We start from the raw sequence: 26,614 nt of genomic DNA, 5'->3' as shown, positions 1-26,614 counted from the left end.
ATACATTACTTCCTGAAATCACGTGCGCAAACACAAATAACAATAGTAGTAATAATAGTAATGTTAAATCTTACTTGTGAAAAGTAATCCCGAGCCGTACTTGCGAAGGTCCGCCGATTAGAACAGGAAAATGCTGCACAGTGCTCTGGCATCTTTTAACTGCTGCTACGCAACGAAACTAGGAGTACGACCGGTTCAAGATGGCGGCCGCAAATCTCGTCGCCCAGCGGCCAATAGGGCGTCTACTTATATGATGTCTATGTTTATATGTCTATGATGTCTGTTCCCCTTTACGCAAACATACTACAATTGTTGCGTAGTTGCCGAGTTACTATACGTACGATCAGAACTAGCGTGCGCAAGAAAACTGGATGTACGGCAAGTCAAATAGTTCAAAATACCGTCCTAAATCTTAAACTTGAAAATAAATTTAGGACGAGAGGTTTTTCAACTTGAAATGTGAAAACATAAGACAAAAATAACGGAACAACTGCAAGATGAATAATAATAAAAAAGAACATAAACGGGAGTGTGAGAATCATTTGACTATGCTGCAGTGTAGCAAAAAATTTGTCCCTTTTTGCATTCCTTACATCCAGGTGTGTTTTTGGTGTATTTGCATGAGGGAATGTTGCCAAATCCGCGGAATTTAGGCTACTTCGGGAAAATGTTTGATTAACTATTTGGTTGGGTTTATTACACGGACCTGGCAACCCGAGGAGAAACAGACATTCCGAGGGGAACAGAATCGACTGCTACACCGGTCACGGTAAGGTACCAGCGCTCGTTTTAGATGACTGCTTACAGTAACTCACTTGTTTTGTGAGTTGTAATATTTTTTAGTCATATAAACGCGGCACCAGGTCAATGCGTGAACATACTTGCAGCTGACTATAACTGTACTGTACTGTATCTTTATTTGTAGTGCTGCAATGCATTTGATTCACGTTTACGGTAAAAAGTATGAACGTGGAAGCAACTGGTCCGAACCAGAGGTGCTGGAGCTGCTGCAGATCTGGTCAGACGTGCCGGTCCAAACCGAGCTAGTGACCTGTCTCCGAAACCAGCATGTGTTCAACCGAATCGCCAGCACTCTGAGGCAGAAAGGCATTAATCGGACCGGGGATCAATGCAGGGAGAAGATCAAAAAGTTGAAGCTGGAGTACAAGCAGAAGACTTTGAGATCCGCGAGGTATTACGAGTTGCTGGAAAGGGCGCAGAACCTCCGGTTCCACTTTGTCTTTATGGGGCGGTTCGGTGACGAACCAGGCGACCGAAATGCAGGGGTCAGAGGCTCCTGGTCACCTGCCCAGAACATGTGAAATACTGGAGGTCAAGACGGAGGTGATGAGCTCCGATGATGATGAAGCGGCGGGCCCGCCTGAGATGCTCTATGAGTTTGGACATGTTGATGAGGATGATGAAGGCGCTGCTGAACACAAACATGCGACTCCAAACACAGAGGAGAGCACTGAGATGGATATAGAGCAGGGAAACACGTGTGTCATCTGTTCCCCTTCAGGTATCCTAAACAGTCTGTTGATGCATGGATGGATGGATGGATGAACAGATATGGATGTGTAAATACTTATACATCAGTAATTACAGTACAACAGGAACCAAACATCATCTGCATGATGTACTATGCAATGAATATACACAGATGTTCCACTATACAGACAATTGTTTTGCATAGATAGATAGATCAGTGTTTATATATGCATACTTCTCAATAATTTAGAGATTTTTTTTCTGGGGGGGATGGGGGGCAAGTAGTTCAGGAAAAACACAATTGTATAAAAAAAAAAAAAAAATCAATGTACTTTTTAATGCAACAGAACAATAACACTTTGTTGTCCTTTTCTTTGTATGAACAGAAACAAACAGACTATTGTTTTTTTTAATTTGCAATAACATGGAATTTATACAGCGATTCATGCCAGCTATAGATTCAGAAACACACTTTTTCTTTTTTTGGAAAATAATAATTATACAATAATTGGTTAGAAATATTCAACTAATTCGAGCTAATTATAATCACAGGTTATTCTTGCAATTTTGACAATCACGATTTTGGAAAAAATCTTGATATGTGTTAGCCAAGTAGAAAATTATTTAAATCATGTATTTAAATCAGCATAATATCAATAACAGTATACAATTTATAAGCAAAAATAAATATTTATTTTTGAATTATATATAAAAAAAACATTTGCCTTGATTTCAGTAGCTACAAAGAAACAGTAACAAACCACCATCTGCTTAAAACAGTACACAGTTGTTCAAAAGTTGGTAAGATTTTTTACAAATGTTTTTGAAAAGCTTTTATTTGTTTATTTATTTATTTACTTTTTGCTTGGCAAATATGCATTTATTTAATCAAAAATACAGTAGAATCAGTAATATTAGAAAATACTACTTTCTATTTTAATGCACTATTGAACATTTTATTTATTCCTGTGATGGAAAACATCATTTTCAGCATCATCACTCGAGTCTGGAGTGTCACATGATCCTTCAAAAATCATTCTAATATCCTGATTTGATGCTTAAGAAACAATGTTAAATTGTTGATCTTCTTAAAATATTTGTGGAACCCATCATACATTTTGTTCGGAATATTACAAAATTCAAAGGTTTTATTTGAAATGGATTTCTGCAACATTTTTTTTTACTGTCACTATTGATCAGTTTAATGCATCCTTGCTGAATAAAAGTATACATTTCTGTAGAAATAAATACAATTGTAGATGTATGCATTTGGCTGGCATGTTTATTATTGTTAATTATTATTATTATTATTATTATGATTATTAGCAAGTGTATGGAGCAAAAAGAGTATCCATAAAGATAAATGCACACACTACATTCACATATGCACACATAGGATTCATACATGCACACACATAATCCATAAATACACACACAGGATACACAAATGTGCACAAAATTCACAAATGCACACACAACATTTAAAAAGCACAGAAGATTCACAAATGCATACAAAATTCAGAAATGCACACAAAATTCAGAAATACACACACAATTCAGAAATGCCAACAACATTTACAAATGCACTCAAGATTCACAAATGCACAGGACAAGATTCAGAAATGTATTTCTGATGCACAAACACATATATCTTGATTTACAAACTGCATGCCGTCTGTGAACTTCAATGCATTTGTGTGTGAATTTTGAGATTCTCTTGACTTGGCTCGACACACAAATGCCTTTATTTAAACAGGGAATGATCTGCAACCAATCAGATATCTCCCTTGTTTTAGCCAATCACAAGAATGCACCCCACATGGGGGATTGTTTACTTATAAGCCAATCAGCGAACGACTCACTTTCCTCAGCGAACAACTCACTTTCAGCAACCGGAGATTCACTTTCCTCTCGCAGCGAACGACTCACTTTCCTTATCGAACGATTCACTTTCCTCACGAGTCACGCTGCGAGCGACTCACTTTCCTCAGCGAACGATTCACTTTCCTCACGCAGCGAAGTTGAGCGAACGATTCACTCTCCTCAGCGAACGACTCACTTTCCTCATGCAGCGAAGTTGAGCGAACGATTCACTTTCCTCAGCGAACGACTCACTTTCCTCATGCAGCCGGCGACTCACTTTGCGCAGCCGGAGAGTCACTTTCCTCTCGCAGCGGACCACTGACTCTCTCTTCATGTAGGGACCGAATATTATAATTAAAGTGACTTCTATATTGCATCCAAAATAATATTTAGATATATTTAAATATTCAAAAAGGTGTAACATTTTTTTTTTTTTTACTTTCATTAAAATATTTCTAATTTATGAATCCATGGTTAACCTTTTCTGCAGTCACTGGGCTATATGTATTGAGACATTTTTTAATTTATATTTTGTAAAAAATAATAAAAAATAAACCTGAATTGTAATCTAAACATCTGTATCTTCATACAATTTCATAAATAAGTAGGCTATAATATGCCCAGGCATATCGGCTCTGTGAAGGCATTCATTTGATTGGCTTATAAGTAAACAATCCCCCATGTGGGGTGCATTCTTGTGATTGGCTAAAAGAAGGGAGATATCTGATTGGTTGCTGATCATTCCCTGTTTAAAAAAAGGCATTTGTGTGTCCAGCCAAGTCAGGGGAGTCTCAAAATTCACACACAAATGCAGTGAAGTTCACAGACCGCAAGCAGTTTGTAAATCAAGATATATGTGTGTGTGCATCAGAAATACATTTGTGAATCTTGTCCTGTGCATTTGTGAATCTTGAGTGCATTTGTAAATGTGGTTTGCATTTCTGAATTGTGTGTGCATTTCTGAATTTTGTATGCATTTGTGAATCTTCTGTGCTTTTTAAATTTTGTGTGTGCATTTCTGAATTTTGTGCACATTTGTGTATCCTGTGTGTGTATTTATGAATCATGTGTGTGCATATGTGAATGTAGTGTGTGCATTTATCTTTATTGAGACTCTTTTGGCTCCATACTAGTGTGCAAAAAAAAAAAAAAAAATATAATGGATGTCTGTGAGCCTGACCTACCAGTTTTAACAATGCACATGCATTATTGCAGTATTTATGCCAAACCCATTGCTTTGTCTCTGTTGTTGGCAGTGATTTGCCATCCAGTGCCTTACTTTCAGCACTGCAGATGTTCTTTACAGCACTGCCATGATATCACACCAGCTTAAATACAATTTTGAGATAATTTTTATTTGGTCTTTTTTTTCCTCTGCTTGACTGATTTAATGTTTAATTTTTGATGATGTCATACCACAGATTGCAGTGACCAGAACATGACTGGCTCCTCCGGTGCAGGTGTATCCCCGGCAACAGCTCCCATGGCAATGAGTGGAGGAGGTAGCCATGGCAACCAAGAAGGGGGTTCCGGATCGTTCCATCAGAGGAAGCGTCGCCGAGTGGGACGAGGGAGCAATGGGGTGTTATCGAAAGCTCTGGCGGGGTATCTAAGCTGGCAGCAGATAGTTTCCTGGCTCTGGAGGAGGCCCGGATGCAGCAGGAGGCGCAGGCTGAGCAACGGCGGGAGCAGCAGGAGGAGAGACGAGCAAAGCAAGAGAGAGATCATGAGTTTCATCTCATGTCCATGTTGACCAGAGTCCTGAGTTCATCACGTGGGACGGAAGACCAGAGTGCTTCCACCAGCAGGGAAAAACTCCCGGTGCCCAGCACATCACAAACCTTGTTCCCCTGTTTGTTACCCAACAGTGCCAAAGCTGTACCCAGCATGCTTTGGGGTGATCAAACGGCCCAGTACAGCACATACCTGTCTCACCGTGGAAACAGCATGCGGCTGCACCAGGGAATCCTGCAGGAAGGCTACCACCAGTATTAAACCAACAAGCACGATGAGAAATCAAACCCTCACGTCAGTCTCCTTGGAAGCAGTGCTGCTTTAATATTAGCAATTACAATCTCCTGCATGAAACATATTGTACTATGATCTGGATTTGGAAAAATAAATTAAACATTTTATACCTATATAAGATTTATTTATTTTTTTGGTAAGAAATGTATACTTTTATTCAAAAAGGATGCATGAAACTGATTAAAAGGGGCAGGAAAGACAATGTTATAAACAATTTTCTTTTTTTTTTCAATCAAAGAATCCTGCATAAATGTATATTAGAGTTTTCACAAAAATATTAAAAACTGTGTTTCTTGAGCAGCTAATCAGCATATTAGACTGATTTCTGAAGGATCGTTTATTTTTGAGCTAATAGATGCAGCCTTGGTGAGGAAAAAATAAAATAAAAAAAATCTTAAATCCCAAAATTTTGAAATGTAGTATAAGTATATAAAAGTATAAAATGTATCAAATATTTTTCGAAGTCCAGAAATTTTTTTATTCTACCTGTTTTATGCAGAAAAAGTAAATAAATAAAAATTGCTTCACAGCGCAGAACCATATTTTACTGCGCAGTTCAAAACCACATGATGGTAAATAACAGTCATGTATAAGAAGTGGTGGAAGAGGTTAAAATAAAAAGCCTAGGTTAAATAAAATTGTCAAAATATAGAATTTTTAAGTAAAGTGTACACTTCCTGTACTTGTCCTTTTTGTCCAATTTAATTACCTCTTTTTCTTAATTGGTTCATTTTAAATCATCATGCTGTGTGACATTCATGCTCATTTTTAAATCATTTTCATCATTAATTTCCAAAACAACATTCAAGTTTAAATCTAGCTTAATATGATCTAAAATAAAACCGCTTATATCAGAGAAGATTTGTGAAAATACATGACCGATCTACAGTCACTTGCTTAGTTCATTCCCTGTATGAGAGTACTAATTTGTTCTGATATTATAAACCTTGTATAAACAGAGTATTGGTTGTAAAGGCACTGCTTTGGTTAGCGCAGAGGCCACAAGTCTCTTGGGACAGCTTCTGCTGTGTGGTAACTTCCTGTGGTTTTTAATATTTATTTCAGGGCATTATACATTTAGGAATCAGTGAAAACAAGCTGTGCTTTGACCTGCTGCAGAAAAGGGTAAGAAATGTGATTTACTTGTTTAGCATTCATAAGCAAAGATCCTTTTCACCTGGTGAGCAATAAAATGAAAAGAAAATCCCATTAAAATGACACAAAGTGCTATATATGTATATCATGCTATCATGGAGTCTTGTGGAATATGCTCTTTTGCCCAGTGAGCAACCACCCAAAACACCCTAGCAACTTAATTAAAACAAGCTAAATGCCATTCAGAACACCTTAGCAACCGCATACCAATGTCCTAGCAACCATCTACAACACCCAAGTTCCAACACCACTCACATTGCCTTCAGAAGAATACTATAGTGTTATTACAACAATAAGAAAATAAAAATCTTTAAATGCACAAAAATATAAAGAATTGTCATTGAGTGTGGTCTGGATATTACGTGTCATAATGGTTGTTGCCGAATCTTGGTTCCTCCAACAGCTGATGCGACCTGACATGCTTCACATTGAACCTGCCTTCTTACAAAACCCCGACTGGAAAGGCCACAGTTTGTAAGAGGCCGTTTTTATTTCTTTGTTTTTCTGCAATATCTATCATTAATTTGACTCTCGTGTTTGTGTTAAATCCCGTGTTCAGCTCTCATTTTACAGTATTGATGTTCTTGGGTCTTTCTTTTCCCCAAAGCCTTCGAGAGGAAGTTGCTAAGTTCCTGTCAGACTACTGTCGTTCTTTCAAACCCCTAAAACCAGAGAATGTGAGTGCTTCTGCTACATCAGCATTATATTATTCTGGTATTATTTCTGTTTGTCTTCCTCTTTCTATTGAAAGAGAAATCCAGACCCCATTCTTATGTTCTTTGTTTCTTTCGCAGGTTGTTGTTATGAACTGTTGTGGGTCTGTGTTCTCGGCTTTAGCAGTTACCCTCTGTGACCCAGAAGGTATCAGACCATCTGGTCACCACAGAATATTGTCTAGTCTCATGTCTAATTGCGTCGGGTTTATGTGGTTTAGTGCTCAAAAAAACATATGGCACATATGGCACATATACAATATATATATTAGTATGTAAACTGTCAGGATTGTTTATTATTGATTGTTATTAACATCTTACGGACCTCAATTGTTTGAAAGGTTGTGAAAATTGGGCAGGTTAATAAATCATATATAGACCAAAAGCAATATCTGCTTGCTGAAAATCAGAATGTTAGTTCTCAGTAATTATAGCCTTTTAATGAATAGAGAAAAGATTCTTATTCTTATCCTGTCGCCCTTCTATGGTGTGATTACGGAGGATGTGGGCCTGTACAGCAGTGTCAAACTTTACCATGTGCCACTTTATAGTCAGGTGGTTAGAAAAAACATAATATTTCATAATGTAACATTGCCAAATTATAGTGGATTTCATGTGGCTTTTCAATTATATTTCTATTTGTGTTTTATTGTGTTGGTACACCCCACAGGAAGTGATGTCAGACCATTCCAGCTAACTGTCGAGAAATTGGAGAACTCTCTAAAAGAGGCCAAGAAAGAGGTTATTTTTTTAAAACTTAATCATACAGTGTATGTTCATGCTTAAAATGTTACTCTCTTTATATAGGGATTGAACATCAAAGCCCTTATCCTGTTAAACCCCCACAATCCTCTGGGAGAAGTGTACTCGTCTGAAGAGTTGATCAGCTTTCTACAGTTTGCCAAATTGTGAGTTCAAACGGTTTCTCACAAGCACTGAACCAAAGCCGTTCTTTCATTCGGATTCAGATCTTTGATATCTGATATAAGCCAGTGACATGTTATCATTACAGAAATATTAATAGTATGTTATTACACAACCGAAAATGATCATATTCACCCTCGTTCCAAGCTCATATAACTTTGCTTTATGTAACACAACAGATGTTTTTAATAATGTTTATGCTGCTCTTTTTCCATATAATAAAGGCATAAATTGACCAGAGACACGGAGCTACCATAAAATGATCAGAAATCACATTTGAACTTCACAGTTGGCACCCTATGTATGTGTTGTAGGAGTAATTGCAAGTTTTAGACCAGCACAATGATGAATAAATAATGAAACACTTTCCGCTTGCCTAAATTATGGGTTTGTGATCGCACATTATTTTCCAAATGTTTTCACAAGCTTCATTAGGTTGCACGCTATTGACAAGAATTAACATTTGTGTTCACAACTGTCATTTGGATTTGAATTTCTGCCTTCAGCGGCACTCATTTATTCATTCTTTCTCTCATTTGCTCCAGGCACAAGCTTCATGTGATCGAGGATGAGATTTACATGCTGTCTGTGTTCAACGAGACGGACACGTTTCGCAGTGTTCTCAGCTTGGATGGGTGAGAGACATTCACATAAACTCTCTCTCTTATTTCAGTGCTTTTTAAATTCTAATTTACTTAGTTTTCTGCTTAATGAACTAATATAAGCCTTTAGCTGAAATTGAAATATACTTCATTACACGTCAAAGAAAATTGAATCTTGTGTTTAATGAATTGAAATGTAAGAAAGGGCTCTTTTTGCTCTTGGTACATGTGAATATTACTTGTACTAAGCAAACTACACAAACGCTTCCACAGGTTGCCAGATCCCCAGAGAACCTATGTTATCTGGGGCGTCAGTAAGGTATGTCACTATTTCATCTGTCAGAAAAGCATTTCTTCAGATTCTTTGTATAGCTTTATTGCATTCAAACATCATTGTGTACATATAGGACTTTGCTATGGCAGGAATGCGAGTTGGCACGGTCTACTCAGAGAATAGAGACTTGGCTCAGGCCCTGGATCAGCTGAGCTGCTTCCACGGAGTCCCAGGATCCACACAGAACCAGATGGCCCAGCTTCTCAGAGACAGAGGTGCACATTCTCTTCCTGGCTTTGTCAATGTTTTGTCTGTTTTTCGTTCTATGGTTGATTCACAATTCCCATACATTCCTTCCCATCTAGTATGCAAGATTAGTGTGTCCCAAATCACACAGTTAAAAGGATGCTATACTGTTTCTGGTTGGTTTTTCCATGCTTTTTTGGACTTGTTTACATGACTCAGTTTTCAACTAAAAATGTCAAACTTTTTATGCATTTTTGGCCATTCATTTAAACGAAAATGGCATTTGGGGGCCTGAAAACGCAAAGTTTTCAAAGTTCGTTTTTTTGGAAACTATAACGTTAAAGTGAATTATGTGTGGAAATACGTATATGCTTATACGTGTTGTGTTTCTTTACGAAGTAACATCGCCAACGTCACTTTTGGAACTTTGGAAAAACGTTTTTGTGTAATTTTGTTGTGTAAACGTACCCTTTAACCTTTTGCGCTATATGCATTAATTCCCAATTTTGGTGAACTTGCTTAATTCAATTCATTTACTTTTACTGCACAGTGTGTTTTGTAATTGCAATAAATTTGGACTGAAGCTTTTGAGCTACCAGAATGCATCATAAAATTGGTCTTTATGGCTAAGTCTTCTAAAGCCATATATACAATTGGTTTTCTAGATGATCAGACCAAAATATAAGTCTATATTCAAGTGATGACCTTCGTTTCTGGTAAGGAATTGACTATTGGATCTCGACTCACTGAGTTGAACTCAAGTACAGTAACAGTCTATTTCATGAACGAGTCATTTAGACTGATTCATTGACAAGAATGATTAGTTAACAACAGCACACGGCTGAGTGAGATTCCTTGCTGTGTCTAGACTGGCTGAATAGCGAGTTCCTTCCGGAGAACAGACACAGGCTAAGAGAGGCTCACAGCTTCATGATAGAAGAGCTGAAGAAACTGGACATACAGTACCTTTTTTGCACATTTCAGTTCCTGGCTTCTTGTTGTGTCTCCTTTGCAGTCTGGTGATGTGATTGGCATTTATTCCTTTCACATCCTTGTTTTCAAGGTGTGCAGAGGATTAAAAATGCATTAGAAGAACTTCAGGGCTCTTCAGTGCTTGAGACAAAGCGGATAACAAGTGATGAACAGGATGACAGCTGCGGGACAGCGAGGAGGGAAGACACTAAGACAATGGATGAGGGCGAAGAGCAGACACTCAGGACCTCAAGCGTTCAAACAAAACTTGACACAGTGCACATTAAGACAGAGCCCATCTCACTGGCTGATGGAAACTTTACAATTCTTAACGGCCAAACTGACATCCGCTCAGAGAGTCTGGACTCTTTGATTGGTACTCTGCGACAGCCTGATTGGCTGGTCTGATTGGCTGGAGAAGTCTGATTGGCTGGAGAAGCACAAGCCTGAGTTAGCTGCTGGACAGGACCCAACCCAATTGGATGTTTTCACAGAACTTCTCGATAAAGCCAGGCAATAGAGTAACAGTTGGTAGAAACAAGTTTGTGCAACACAACTGTCAATACAAATACTTTTTTAAATAAATGATACGTTCACATAATGTACAGTTTAAAGGCAAAGTCTGTAATTGCAGAAACAACACAGTGGCGATCCCTGTAATTAGAGACTGAAGCAATTATGGAGAGTCACCACAGCAGTAAATGAAAATGTTGTTATTGTTGGATGGTTTTTATACTTTAATTATTACCCTGGCTGTCACAGTAATTGGAGACTGACCCTTTAATTGAACTCATTTCAACTTCTGAGCATCCAATCTATTGTCTTTAAGTTGATTTAAAGGGCTCTTTTTGTGAGGAATCAATTTCTTTCAAAATAAGAATTTGTTATAATTGAAATACATTGTCGTTTTTGGTACCTAAAACTTGCTTCTCAATGCTATATGCTGCAAAATATAAGTAAATAATAATAATTCCTTATTCTGAATGAGGATTTTAGTCCTATTTTGTTCTCAAATTTTTATTTATTTATTAGATTTTCTGTAAAAAAATCAAAAAGAAAAACAACAACCTTAAACCACGATGAATTTACTTAAGAAACAGCATTGCACAATCTTTTATACATTAAATACACACTTTAATACACACACTTTAATACATCTTTAATACAAGTATATTTTCTTTGATAGTGCAGCAAGACAAAATGCTGATCAAGAATTCCAGATCAGACAAGTTTTCATATCTTGTGAAGTGTTATTTCTCAGGTAAATTGATCTTTTCTTTTTTAGATATTTTTACTTAAGAGACTAACTGTGTGTAGCACCTGCACCTCTGCACGTCCTTCCAAAGGATCTGAACATTAGAAACGAGATGCAGATGTTCATTTCCAAGAAGATCTCTGATCATTTCAGAACTTAACAGCCTGAGCGGCTTAAAAATGTTTAGGCTTTGGAAAGAGACTTTTATTGAAGAACAATTTTATTGACAGCCCATGTGTAAAGGCAGCAAAGTTCTGATGCTAATTTTTATATAAACCTCTTAAAGGCAAAGCACAAGACAGACCTGTTAATGTTTCAAAGAGAGTGCAAAATGTTTTCTTTTTTTTCTGTAAATAACTTCATGGTGCAAAAAAATAAATGAATATATATATATATATATTACATTATAAAGTATACCTCAGGTATTATATGACTCCTCTATAATGATTTTAAATTTCGCTATCAGTTTTGGGATTGAAATGTGATGTGTTCTTTTCTTTTTGACTCTTTGACTTGTTCCATAAATTTTTTTTACACCATGGTTGCTTATCAGTTTTCAGCTTTCAAGGGAAATGCCTTGTTTAACCGTTTATGTGTGGATGTTTATGAGGGGGAAGTTTCCATTGCGAGTGGGGCTCCACTGTGGGTAGGGGGAAATCTTTACAGTGTCCTGTTTCAGCGTTGTGAGGAGGAAGTGAGAAAGAAGCTTCTGTACATCCTCATAAAACCCTGTTGTTCCTGTCTCACTGATTCATTAGATATTTGAAAGTGTTCAGTCACCGTCACTGTACTGCAAAGTCTTTGTCATTTGAACACATTTTAAAGACTTAAGCCATTCAAGGTAAGAAAACCTAACACGGTTACTTAATTTTCAGATGAAATTGCAAATTGTAATGCTTTAAGTTTAGCTTCCAGCTAAATTGTCAACTTTGTTTGTGTAAGGTCATGTCTCACCAATAGCTTTTTCTCAACAAAGCGATGCAAGGACCAGAATTGGTTGACTCGAGGAGTCGTTTTCGATTTATTGAATCCTGTCTCGGCTTGATGGGCTGTTTGTGCATCAGCTATGCGATCTGGACACCCGGGTGGCTGGATGACCGGGGTCTGTGGACCTCAGAGAATCAGACCAGACTGGATGACACCTGGACTACTGAAGACATTACTAAAGGTGTGTTATATGTGTGTGCTTTACTCATAAATCTTGGGAAATAAATAAAAGTTATTCAGAAGTGTCATTCAAACTATTTCTATTTCTCTATTTCTAACTTCTGAATTTCCAACGTTGGCGTTAAATAATGATATGGTTTTGTGTTGGAGGAGTTTCTACGCATCGGTGGGCTGCAGCAGACAGGCTACGACATGCTGGACTAGCATTACTCATGTTTTAGTAGTTGTGGCCTGTCTGTTTTTCCCCTCAGTGCAGTTCTTCCTCAGAACAAGACAAATAAAAAATGATATAAATAGTGAAGGATGACGTAATGACTGATCAGTACAGCTTTAAATAGTTTCATGACGAGATGTTGTTCTTCAAGAACACTCAAACGGAAATTTACCGTCATCGTTTTATGCTGGGCATTCTTAAAGGGATAGTTCACCTAAAAAAAATTATGTGTCATTCCCTCATGTCACGCTAAATCTCTATGCATTTCTTTGTTCATTGGAACGCAATAGAAGATATATAAGGTTTCTTTTAAATTTCATTATATAGACAAAAAAAAAGTCAGTGAGAACCTTAGACTATAGAATATAAGGCTTTAACATTGCTTGCAATATCATATTATGAAATTACAATCTTATATATATATATATATATATATATATTTAAGGCCCAATGAGCAGGTTATATTGTATCACGTGTAATCACTGTAAATCTTGAATATTAAAGGTGTTTCTGTCCCTGTCTGGTTTCCACAGCTCTGGAAGCTGAGAGAGTGTTTGCAGCGGTGGCTTTCCTCATGTCGGTGAGCTCTGGACTGCTGTGTCTCATGTTCGCTTTCTGCTGGAGGTCTCAAACCGTGCGTTCCTACTCGAACATTCGCTCGCTGCAGATGGCAGGCCAGTCGCTCAACCCGTCCACTCTGCTGCTGCTCACACTAGTACCTACAGGTCAGTACCTCGCTATTAACCTTTCCTTAGCCATGTAATATGCACATTTTTTAACATTCTCCATTTTTCCCCCCTACAGGGTTTTTATTTTTTCTCAGCTGGGCGCTTTTTACCTATCAACATATTGGTGAGATCAGGGATGACATCAGTCGACTCGGCCCATCCTATTGGCTGGGAGTGGTGGGTTGGGCCTTGCTATTGGCCGTGCTGCCTGTAGTCTTTCTGGCGGAGAAGTTTGTGGTTCCTGACATCCTGCCGGAGTTTAAAAAGGCTGCTGAAATGTGGTGGAAGGCTCCGGAGGTTGCACATGTGTGATCGTTCAGTGAGGGTTTCCATCATTCACAGTATAAGTCTCATCCTGATGTTAGGAGATATTTGTCAGTGCCTTGAACGAGAGGAAGGAGATAGCAAGGAAATACAAAAGAGAAGAGACTATGGTCTGGCTGGTCTTCTAGCCAAATATATGAGCTGAGCAAATGTCTCACAACAGGACCTGGATGAGAAACCTTTAACTGCTTTCTGGGATGTGGGACACAAAGCTACAGGTTATAAGGTTGGGTGCTGGCTTTGACAGTGGTTTCACAGCTGTATTTGGACAAGGACACCCATAAATGTGGTTAATGGAGTACCAGAGTTCACTATCTGTGTGAGACATAAAGCTAAAAAGGATCTTCTTGAAGTTGCAGACAAACTATTTCTCAATAACTTTTCGTAGCCGTTGTCCGCAATTATTCTGCGAATTATACAGTGACTTCATGGCATAAATCTGTTGTGGTTTGTTCAGCTGTGCCTTTAGCACAGTAAACTAAACAGTGTTTCCTTTCATCATTATAAAAAGTGGCAAATTTTGAATTATATATATTCAATATAAACATTAAAATGTTAATAGTTAATATGTGATTGGTAGAACTATAATAAAGTTACTAATAATTGTAATGGGGAGTACTTAAGTAATGCTCAGCTCAATTTTGCAGACAATACTGATTCAGATCACAGAGCACTTTTTACTTGCTAAAACTTCTAGGTGCTTATGAAGAATTTAACACTACTAGATGGTGCTACAATTGTTTTGTGTATGTGTGTGTGTGTGTGTGTGTGTGTGTGTGTGTCTTTTTATAAGGAAACAGTGCTCCCTACTGTCGAGCATCGAGTTCTGTCTATCAAATGCATTTATACTTTTTGTGCTGTTTTTAACCAATAAATAAAATGGTTATCATATAAAGTTGAGCCAGTATCTATCTATCTATCTGTCTATCTATCTATCTATCTATCTATCTATCTATCTATCTATCTATCTATCTATCTATCTATCTATCTATCTATCTATCTATCTATCAAACATCTGTGACCATATTGTAGGAATGATTTTTCATTTCTTACTTAGTACTTTTTTGTTTGTTTGTTTTATTTCAGTACCATTATACTAATTCTAAAAAAAAAACTTTAGTCATTTTGTTGTTTTCTCATTTCATTAAATATATAACTACTATATAATAAATAGCTGATTTTATAAAAATTATGAAATGTATTTTTTTTTTTTTTTTTTACTATTTTCAACTTAAAGGGATAGTTCACTTAAAAATGAAAATTCTGACATTAATTACTCACCTGAGGAATTGATCTGAATCACCCGAGACAAATGCACAATAGAAATCTTTTCACTAGTGGTTCCATGGCTTTTGGAATTCACTGTTTGCAGACCATTAAAATTATACAGGGAAACATCAGTAGCCTTCTGAGACTGAGGTTATGCACTCTGTCATTATGTTCTTCATGAACATTGAGAGAAAAATGAGACTGAGAGCTTTCTGAACCTGTAGTGTTTACATTCTGATCCCACCCAACATGAGATGAATAAACTGGCTGTGTTGATTGCGCATTAATCAGTTGCGGGTCTAATTAAACGGCAGTTCCGTCCTTTTAGCAGTGCCTAATGAGTTTGTTTATTAAATCCAGAGAAGTGTTTTTTTATTTACTATCAGAAAAACACCTAATTGGCCCTCAGAACAGCACTCGAGTGTCCTTGAAGGTTGTGACGGCGGGGAGATTGAGAGTGCACCGGTTGACATCGCCGCCTCCCACAAAGGGAGTATTAAAGCGGTTCTGTGCAAAAGGTGTGTGTGTCCTGGACGTAAGCAGCCACTTAAATTATCGTTTGAGGAGAATTTCAGAGCAGTACGGCTCTCAGAGGAACTCCGCTGTCCACACAATTCTGACATGCAGGTGTGCCCTTTTTTCTGCTGTGTATGCTTTTTAGTGTTGTTTACACTTGTTTGTTTCCAGGCGAGGACCTCCTTTTTCCGCTTAAAAGATAGCTAACTTTATACTATCCTGAAGTGTCCCTGTTGGGCAGGGCAAATGCTGGTCAAAATGAACTTCTGGATCCCTTTTACAAAAACTTACCATGCTTACCGTAGATTACAGCCAAAGTTTCTACAGTAATGTGCGGTAACGTGGTATTATTAGCCACCACTGGCATCATTATAATTGACAACCTGTCTCTCCAGCAGGTCCCTGTTCCCCCGCAAATAAGACTTCGTAGTGCAGTTCACTTATAACTTGCTTACACTGGAACATACAGCAGATAGATACAATTAAATCAATTAAATTGGTTTTGTACCGTGTTTCATCGACTTCAAGGATTAAAAATTCAGCTTTCAGCAAATCAAAGTTCCTATACTATGCTATAATAGAAACCAATTTAGCAATCATTTGTGGTGATAAGTATGTAAAACAGTAAATTATACATGAGATATCTGAAGTATTTGTAGCACTGCCACTGGGTTTATTTATATCAGTTTCCGAGCTTCAGAGATATCAAGTAGGAATGAATATCCCACATGTGCCTTTAAATGGACCATAGCATATTGCTAACTGTGGTGGTTTGGCAGAAACTAGGATGACACATTGAAATGTATCCTGATTTTGTATATTCATGGTATTATTAGCATCGTTCTAGCGCTATAAACATATGTCCAGAAATAAAATATATCTCTTCACTCAGTAATTGGTCGGAGGCGGGCATTTTAATGACTCCTCATCAGCTGTGCCAGTGGGATTGATTGGCAGTGAGGCCACGCCCACTTGCTCAGCATGTATTGCTATGTGAGGCCTCAGCCCTGGTGACACTCTTCATATCAATTAAAGCCAAATTAGGGAGCCATGTTCTGCTAATTATGCTAGGCTTCACATTCCCAGAATAAAGTGAGCGTGTGTTTACCGAGATATATAAATAAATGAATACACAGGCTGCCAAGACAAGCCAGCCTTAATCAGATTTTCAGTGCTTTCTCTCTCTGTGTGTGTGTGTGTTGTTTCTACTCTATGATGAACAGAAGGTGTAATTATATGACTTCGCCATTTGGTGACAGTGTGGTAACATGTCCTGTGAAAAAGGCACCAATTCTGTGTCTCATTTCTTCCTATTTGACAAATAATGAAATCAGGGAAGGTTATTTCATGCAGGGAGGTTGTTTGCTTGTGTGTGTGTGTGTGTGTGTGAGAGAGAGAAAGAGAGAGAGAGAGAGAGCAGTGAGAAGGGGAAAAGTGTGCCTACACGTGTGGACTGCTTCATCTGTTCAGAAGCGCGAGCACATTTGGACGAAATGTCGCCTAAAAACCAGACAGTGTTCAGGGTTCTGGAATATAATAAAGAATCATGCACTGTTTCTTTTTATAAAATGTTTTCAGCCCGGTATAATTGCACTTTTTTTTACCCAATGGTTTTGCTAGGCATACTTGCAGCTGTAACCACAAAGAGTCAGATGATTGCAGATCAATTGATAGAAAGAGGAAAAAACTGATATGATAGAAGATGTGTGTAAAATAAGAAAATCCACAGAGTAAAAATTTGGATTTCATTTGATTACCTGTCTCTCCAGCAGGTCCTTGTTCCCCCGCTAAGACGGACTTTGAAGTACAATTCACTTATAACTCACAAAAATCCTCTTCCACCTCCTCTATGGTTTTTCTTAACAGACCGTGTGTGTGACAGAATCAGAGTTGAGGCTAGTTTTTCCACTTCATGTCCTTGCTAATGGTTAATCTCTTCTAGCCTTAGACTTGAAATCAATCCGTGCCCATGAGACTACATTGGTCATTTTTATGACCCATCTTATGTAATGTGTCATGCTGATCATCTACACCACTAGCAGCTCTTATTGATCATACTCGTTTCTTTTTAGCACACCAGAGCTTTATTATCGAGAAGTGAGGAACTGGGGGAAGAGCTTTGGGATCGAGCTGTGGCTGTTCCATGGAAAAAGCCAAATCTTGATTCGTAACGGTTCCCAGTTAATAGTTGTGCTGACATTTTGTTTACAAATATGACCACATTTTCAAGAAAGAATGCGAGTAGCAAAACTGCCACAATGCTAGGTAGTTGCTAATGCATTAAGTATATTTTTTTGAATAACTTTGATCTTATTAGCATAAAAATCTGCATTATTTTAAGTATCATTCCTGCCTGTCATTGCACAAGTTAACAATTACTGACTATAATATCTATACTTGTTGTATTTTGAGTAGTTATGTGTTTTGATGCAGGTATGAATTTTGGTGCAAAGACATTTATATTTACTTATTAACGGTTTATGAGAACCACAATGCAATTCCACTGACAACTGCTTGTTGTCTATATCCTGGTACATCTTTTCAGCGCTGGCAGTACTTCCTTTTATGGGCTTTTTGATGGGAATGAAGCATCCTTACACAGCAGAAAACCCCTTTTGTTGTTACATGGTCTCCTGAAAAAGAAAGACATGACTAGACTAGCTCTAATATTCTATCCTTTAAAAGTCTAAAGCCGCTTTTGACTATATCTGACAAATTACAAGTTTCAATCTAAAATTATCATTTATTTTCGTGAATTTGGCAATTGTTGTTACTAACTAAACTAAACATGATTAGAACTAGAATTTCATCAGAAAATGTGAGTGGTGCTTATTTGCTTTGAGTGTTATTGTTATCATGGTTATGCTTACTGGTTAAACATTTATAAGCATAGATAGATAGATAGATAGATAGATCACCTTTCTAGGTAGTGCAGCAGTTGCAGGACTCTTGTACAGTATATGCTTAGTGTTCTTGTATTGTTGTTGCAGCTAAATTAATCTTGTTAGCATAGATACAGACTTATACTATATTATTATACTATTAAGAAAGCTTATTATACTATTAATGCAACTTTGATGAATTGACGTAGCTAAATCAAGTTCGCCTGGCATTAAAGTAGACAGTTGACGCTAAAGCCTCTTATACCGCTAAGAATGCAACTTTGCTGTGTTATGAATTACTATGACGTAGCTAAATCAAGCTTACGTAGCATAGAAACAGACAGTTAATGCTAAAGACCATAATACTGACGAATGTAATCTTGTGTTATGAATTACTATGCCAGAATCAAACTCGCTAGGTATAGAAGCAGAAAGTTTATGCTAAAGCAATTTTGTTGTAAATCAAGCATTTCAAGTCATGACATTCAATTCAATTCAAGTTTATTTGTATAGCGCTTTTTACAAAACAAATCGTTACAAAGCAACTTTACAGAAAATTATGTTTCTACAATATTTAGTAGTAGCTAGTAGTTTGTGCACATTTGACAGGATTTTAGAAAAAATAAATAAAAATAAAATAATAATAATACAAGACGTAGTCAGCTAGACGATGAACTATCAATATTATTAATTAAGTTATTATGACATTATGACATTATGAGAAATCCAGCTTGCCTAGCTAACATTAATGATCACATTCTTGCGTAGCATATGTTTCAGGGCTGTCTACACACACAAAGGTAATGCATATCCTGCATAGTTGTAGTAGAAGCTAGGATTAGCTGAGATTGTATGTTTTGTCTTATCCACAAGTGTGTGGATACTAGTTCGTAGAGAGATGATGGATAAATTGGAGCTGTGTGCCATCTCGATACTCTAGCGCCAACCTCGGCTACTCTGCCAGTGGTTTCCATTCTGAGTCAGGTTGCTTCAAGATTATCTGTTGCTAATTGTGAGGGACAGCTTCACGGCCGTGAGTGCAGATCAGTGTTTGAGCATTTGGGCATGTTTTTGAAATGTGCGTTACTGATAATCAGCTCAATAGCGAAGAGACAGTATTGGTCTATGTGTGTCGCTTGCCTGTCTTACAGGTGTGTACGTGATCTCACATCTGTGTTGACTGCAAGGTTTGATGTTTTACTCATTCTCAGCACTACTTTTGCCGACTTGCTTTGTCTGAGAGGCCTAAAGACACACGTGTTTTATGAAAACAGTCAATGCTAATCAGACAGACAGGCTATGGAAAGGTGAGCGACAGTGTCGTATGTCATAGGTGCAGTGATAGTGAATAAAAGGATTTGATTTGAAGGAGTGTTAGGTGAGCCAGCAATTAAATGGTAAATTGACTCTGAGAGCGGCTACAACTTGGCCAGCACAGGTTCCTGGCATTACACACCCACATGTATGATCACTATATATTGTTGATCATCGCCCGCTGTTGTGTCGGCTGTGTCACTTTGCCCTCTCAGGAGCTGCATACCACAAATCAAGTCTATTTCAGAATAAACAACTGACACTTTGCTCCATCCATCCGCTTAGTGGAAGAGAATGAAAAGCAATTTCTATTAAAGCAATGTGCTCCCCAGGGGACTGAGAGAGGAAACAGGAAATGCAGAGGAGAAAGTGAAAAACATAGAGGGGAGGAGTGTTTCCTTTCATCATTACAATAAGTGGCTAATTTTGCAGTATATATGTATGTATTTTAGACTTTTTATGTGACTTGATAGCTCACAACTGCAGCTTTTCCCCAACTGCAATTATATTTTTTTTAATAAAATGTAGTATTTTTATATTTTTTTTGTTTGTTTGTATTCATTTTTATATTTCATATAATTTATATATTACATTCATGTTATATAATTTATATAATCTGTTACAATTAACTGTTTTTTTTCTTATATTACTTTTTAAAATACTTTTTAAAAATATTAATTTTAGACTTCTTGTTTATACTCTGAGACTAGAAAGAGGCAATTTTTTGGTTAAAAAATATTGCTCTAAAATGTTTCTTTTTGTTGTTGTTGTTTTTTTGTGTGTGTGTGAATTACAGAGGAAATTTCAATAATGTCTCATAGTTTTTTTTTTCAAGATCAGATTACCTGAGCTGCTGTATACATTAACTTCATAGCTCTGTACTCTTATTGTATGTCACACTGTCTCTATTGTGTCTATTTTTTATTTATCCAGCATCCCAAAGGTAAGAAAAATCATTAATGAGATCTCTGAAATCATCTGAAAATGTGTCTTCATTATTGATAATTTCTTTCTGGTTACTGTGGCTTTATTTCTCCAATCTGCGCTTTTTATATGTGATGATGCGACTTTCTCTCTCACAATTGCATTGCAATTTTTTTTTCTTATTTTTAACTTTTTCAAATGCATTTATTTATTTGTTTGTTTAGTTTTATACCTCGTATCAGTATTACCTTTTTTCTTGCTTTTTAGACTTTTATACTCTTGCACTATTACTCTTATTGCATGTCACTCATTTCTTATTTGTGTCTATTTCTCAGTTTTATTTCTCTGTTTCATCTCTTATTTCTTTATTATATTTTTAATCTGATGTATAATGAGTAACATTTGAGCAATGAAATCTTCCGCTAGGGTGCAACAAAGCTCCACATTCCCGAGTCCTTCGGCCAGCATCTGTTCTGCATCTCTGTCTCTGATCGACTGCCACACCGTGCCCATCAGCGGCTGCCATATGCTATCCCAGCAGCCATCTCCTGCTGTAAACAAACCATAGATTTTAACAGATGCTCACTGGCCACGATCTCACCGTATCACGGTGCTCTGGACACAGTTCTGCGCTCTGACAGGTGGACTCTCACCCCTCCTTCCTCCATTATAATTACAGAGTGAATAGATTTAAAGATCAGACTGTTTAAGGTGGCCCTGAATTAACGCCTGTGTCAGGGGCTCTATTGTCCTCAGGGCTGCGGAGTGACACCAGCAGTGATGAAAAGGCCACAGCCGCCCTGCCATTTCTCATAATGGACTTTTTCGGTAAAGGACAGGAAAACAATTAGCAGACTTCACGGTGGAGAGTGAACGCCGTTTCTCTTTCCTGCCGAATCGACTTCGGAGGGACAGACGAGGGTCAGTCTTGATAGAAAGACAGGGCTGCTCTTTTCATCTCTTCATTCTCTCACACAGACAATCGAAAAGACAAAGACAAATCAGATCTCATTGTGTGCTGTTAAAGTCAAAATCCAGTAGATTCAGTGTACACGTTGCTAAGCTTTCCTCATTCAGAAGGCCTGCTGTGTAAACTGAAAGCTCTCTGACAGAGTGTAAAGAAGCAATGATTAAACACAAACTCAGTCGGAGGAGAGACTTTTGCAGGGCTGCGAGTCTCCAGCGGCTGTCTGATCCTGCGCCTCGCTTGGGGAAAAAGCAGATTTAATTAAAGCAGAATTAAAGAGCATTGTTATTTTGACTGAAGACACCCGGCTCCTTTCCCTCCACTCGCTTTCACTCGGCTGTCCTGGATTCAAGCTGATGGGCTTCATCGCCGAAGGTTTGCTCGAGTACATAGCGTGCATCTGGTGAGCTCTTCTTCTGAACACACACGCAAACACATGCAGGTCTTACTGCATGTTTGAGGAATACAAACGCCTGTAGATTGAGGCTAATTCTGTATTATTGGATAATGAGAAAAGTCTGTACGACACACAGACTGGCACCCTATTAGAAGTTAATTAAATTTCAGTAGAGTGGCAGAAAAGATCCTGACAGAACCTGAAGGCAGAAGAAGCAACATTGGTCAGACAGAAACAAGGCCCCATCTGTGAGAGATGAGAGGGGACCAGATACAGACAGAGAGAGAAAAAAAGAGATGGAAAGGCAGTAATGAATAGTGTGTGTCCTGATTAATGATTATAAGGCAGAGCTCGGGGTAAGGTGATGAAAGTGAGAGAGAGAGAGAGGGAGAGTTTCTGTCAACTAACTTTAAAAAATAGCTATGCATTCAGGACCACTGCTTGGTATATTCATTTACAAAATAAAGTTTCAGGAAGAAGAGAGGTTTTTGTACCACCCAATTCTACCCCTTAGCCCTTCCCCTTTCCCCTACCCCTCCGTTTCGCGTGTTCACGTGAAGGGGTATGGGTGTCTCGATTCTCTTTTGGTTGGAGGGGTAGGGGAAGGAGAAGGGCCAGATTGCCCTTCAAACGAAGATTTTTCGGGTCCACACTTCAAACGAAGGGGTATGATTATCTCGGAAACATGGCTGCTACAGCGAACAAAAAGACACATAAATGTAAGCTTTTTTGGCATAAATAAAGATTTTAACGAAAAGCAATCATTTGTTTTATGTTACATTAAATTGTGAGTTCATATTAATGGTCATGTTACTCAAAGAAATGTTTGCAAAAAATCGCTAATATTTGCTAACGTCATATCATTACAGACTGCGTGATAGTGCCACAGCATATGTCTGATCAGGGCGATAACTGCCGTAGACATTGATGGGGCTAATCCCCCCAATAATTAAAAATTGCTAAACCATTTTCTCAAATATTGCCCATTCGAAAGAGTGAGAGAGAGAGAGATGGAGGTACTTGTATTGGCGTCTGTGCGTTTCTCTTTTTAGAGTGAGTTTACTTTAAAACAGTGATTTGTATCCTCTCGTCGCTGGAAAATATAATGTAGCGATTCAGTATTTAAACTGTATTTAATAAAAGTCGTGGGGCAGCGTTGACAAGTTTATTTTCTCCTGGATGTGTGAGCTCCGCGATTTCCGATATGTGTGTTTGTGTGTGTGTCAGTAAGCAGCGCATTAATACAGAACGATAATAAAAGGCTCTAATGCACACCAGTATATGTGTGTATTGTAAGAGCTAGATGACGAATGATGGCGTGTAACATCATGGTAGTGGTGTCCCAATCCTTTGGGGAATATTTTCTCCCCTACCCCTTGACACTAGGGGAAGGGGAAGGGGTATAAAATAGAATTGGGATTGGGCCTAAGCCAGTATTAGTCCATAGATTAATTAAAATATTTAAGTAATTTTTTAAAAAGTGAAGTGAAAGTGACATTCAGCCAAGTATGGTGACCCATACTCAGAGTTCATGCTCTGCATTTAACCCATCCAAAGTGCACACACACACGGAGCAGTAGGCAGCCATTTATTCTGCGGTGCCCGGGGAGCAGTTGGGGGTTCAGTGCCTTGCTCAAGGGCACCTAAATCATGGTATTGCCAGCCCGAGATTCGAACCCACAAACCTAGTGTTAGGGGTCAAACTCTCTAACCACTAGACCACGACTTCCCACATCAGTACAAATTTCTTTCATCTGAAACAGCTCAGGCTTACATTTTAGTCTGGAACTAGGCTTAAGCCTTGTCTGTGAAACAGATGGTTAGTGTGTCAATGATTCACCTTCTCACTCAAATAATGTGATTTGATTGGTGTGCAGTTCGATTTTGCACTCTGCGTTGACACCAATGTCTCTGACCTCACCTACCAGGTGTCCCCTCAGATGGTGATAACAGCATCTCAAAAACTCACACACACAGTGGAGAATAACACCCAGCTTAATGCCAGGTGGCTGTCGACTGAAGACATTTTTCGCATAAATCAAACTGCCATTGGGCTTATCAATAACAAGTCAATTAGCAGGCGGAGAGAGGCACGGATCTCTAGGGGTCACCGCTTGTATGTTAGATGGACATCTGCAGCACAGTTTACCTTGCCATGGCAACAGACCTACGGTTTCTCTCTGTTTTTCTCATTCATTAGGTTTGTGAACACTGAAGTCTCTGGCAGGCCTAATGACAGCATTAAGTTCTGTCATCGTATCCACCCTCATGTTGTTCCATTGCCATTTGACTTTTGAATCACAAATGATTGCATGTACTTTTTTCCTCTCCATTTCTAAGTTTAACAGTGTGAATAGTCCAATTTTCTTATATATAAAAGAGCAGCTTGGACATGTAGCAAAACACCTCCTTTAGAATTCTTTGGAAGAAAGAAAGTCATAAAGGTTCGGAAAGACATGAGGGTGAGGAAAAGATGACAGACTTGTAATTTTTGTGCGATTTGTTCCTTTAAATAATGCACAAAACGTTAATGAGTCAATAAACATGCACACATGTAACCTCTATCATGATCAATGAAATCCTAAATGTCGACTTTGTTTTTCAGGCCCTCAAGGAATCTTTGTGAAGGATGAAGGAGCACTTGTAAAAACGGGTATTTTCATTGACCTTTCTCATTTTGCTCAGTTTATAGACTTGGCTATTATAATTTAGCCGAAAGCAAACTGTCTTTTGCATAAAAATCACCTTCCATCTCTTTATTACTCACAATAATGAGGCTTTATTTATTTCTCTCTCTGTTCACCCATTTAAACGGATTTAAATCATTTGAATTTAATCATTCATTTCCATATTTATGTTTGTAGTATTATGTGGGTCATTCTACAGAATTATTTTTGTTGTATGCATCAAACACAGTAAAAGTTTGCATCAACTCTTCATTTTCAAAGTCATTTTTATCCATGTATATATGGGGCACAAATGACAGCCATGTTGTAGAATGACCTACACTGTTCATTATTTATGATGTTTACTTTCTGTTTGGTTTACAGAAGTTGTGGCTCTCACATGAGACAGGCCTCTCAATGCAATGTGGGCACTTGGTGACTGTTTAATGGCTAGTCTGTCAGATCTTGCACTAAGAAGTCCATACAGAACCGCATTAATTATAGCACAATAACTCTTCTGCAAAAACACCCTTGATCTATTTATCAACAAATAAATCCCTTTAATTCATATTTGCTGATGACACCAACCTTGTTCATAGTGGGACTGCAACAGAGCCCACATGTAGAGAAAATGCTCATTATAGTGACATCCTAGCTTCCTCCAGTATAGGTAATTTGTCCACATTGATAACGGAAGATAATCTTGTCTCAGCAAGAATCTAAAATTGTGAAATGTATTTGGAATATACCCTAAGTTTGCTCTGCTTTTCTGAATACACTGTAAAATACATTTTAGTCAGGCAGCCTTGAATAGAGGGTTTCAGCTCTCTTTTAATGGATTCCTCTGATCTGATGTGTTTTAACAGTGTCTTTTTCTATATAGATGGGGATCAAATAGCAGAGCTGCAGCATGTTGGCTTGGACCACCTGCAGGAGATGAGTTTCAGAGAGCGCTGGGGGAAAACAGCAGGGGGATGCGTTAGATTTATCCATGTGGCTTGTACTGACATGTGTTTATGATGCAGAATGTGCATGTGTGTCTAAAAATATGTGGTTTATGTTGTGTATTGGAGTATCTGTGTGCAGATGGTAGCTCTATAATGTCTCATATTGGTGCATATGTGTGTGTAAGACTTTACTTCGAAATGGTTAGCTAAATGTTTATTTGTATGGTTAAAGTTAGTCTGTATTTTACTTATAATTAGCATCATGTAAATAAGGTTACACTCTATTTTGAAGGCCCCCTTTAGAAATTTTGTTGACTAAGTAACTTTGCACCTACATGTCAACTAACTCTTATTAGCGTATTATTAATTTATTATTCAGTTTAGTTAGGATTAGCCAACATGTACTCGCAAAGTTACTCTCTCTACTATCTCTATGAGTAGAATCTGTTTGAGTGACTATCAAAATAAAGTGTTAGCAAATATTAAGCCTACAGTCTAATACTCTAAGGACAGGTGGTTGAAATGTAGTTGCAAAGTTACTTTTAGTCAACAGAATGTCTAAATGAGACTGTCGAAATGAACTGTTAGAAACAATAGAAGTCTAAGTCTTCATTAGGTAGTTTAGTAAATGTGTGTCTCTCTCTATCTCTGTGTGTGTGTGTGTGTGTGTGTGTGTGTGTGTGTGAGAGAGTGTGGTTAGCATCACACCCCCCCTTCCCGAGACCTCCCATGTTTCTCAGGTGCTAAAATGTGGCGGTTAAGGCCCCACAGAGAGG

General features: G+C 37.9%; 1 protein-coding gene and 1 pseudogene across 1 annotated transcript; both read left to right on the top strand.

The window, feature by feature from the left end:
• Window positions 1-932: 932 nt before the first annotated feature.
• Window positions 933-11,118, top strand: LOC113066433 (1-aminocyclopropane-1-carboxylate synthase-like protein 1; annotated as a pseudogene).
• Window positions 11,119-12,146: 1,028 nt separating this feature from the next.
• LOC113066432 (uncharacterized) lies at window positions 12,147-14,467 on the top strand. Its single transcript, XM_026238325.1, has 4 exons — window positions 12,147-12,364; window positions 12,498-12,691; window positions 13,438-13,629; window positions 13,709-14,467. The coding sequence occupies exons 2-4, from the start codon at window positions 12,502-12,504 to the stop codon at window positions 13,942-13,944; spliced, it is 618 nt and encodes a 205-aa protein (XP_026094110.1). The 5' UTR covers window positions 12,147-12,364; window positions 12,498-12,501; the 3' UTR covers window positions 13,945-14,467.
• Window positions 14,468-26,614: the final 12,147 nt, after the last annotated feature.

This window comes from Carassius auratus, chromosome 50 (assembly GCF_003368295.1).
Source record: "Carassius auratus strain Wakin chromosome 50, ASM336829v1, whole genome shotgun sequence".
NCBI lineage: Eukaryota > Metazoa > Chordata > Actinopteri > Cypriniformes > Cyprinidae > Carassius > Carassius auratus.
Note: the sequence above shows the minus strand (reverse complement) of the source record. Positions and strands in the feature narration are given on the sequence as shown.

Bases quoted from the DNA above. Each gene is read 5' to 3' on its own strand.
- LOC113066432 (XM_026238325.1), top strand. From the start codon at position 12,502: ATGCAAGGACCAGAATTGGTTGACTCGAGGAGTCGTTTTCGATTTATT. The intron at 12,692-13,437 runs GTGTGTTATATG...TGGTTTCCACAG, and splicing joins TACTGAAGACATTACTAAAG to CTCTGGAAGCTGAGAGAGTG. The intron at 13,630-13,708 runs GTCAGTACCTCG...TCCCCCCTACAG, and splicing joins GCTCACACTAGTACCTACAG to GGTTTTTATTTTTTCTCAGC.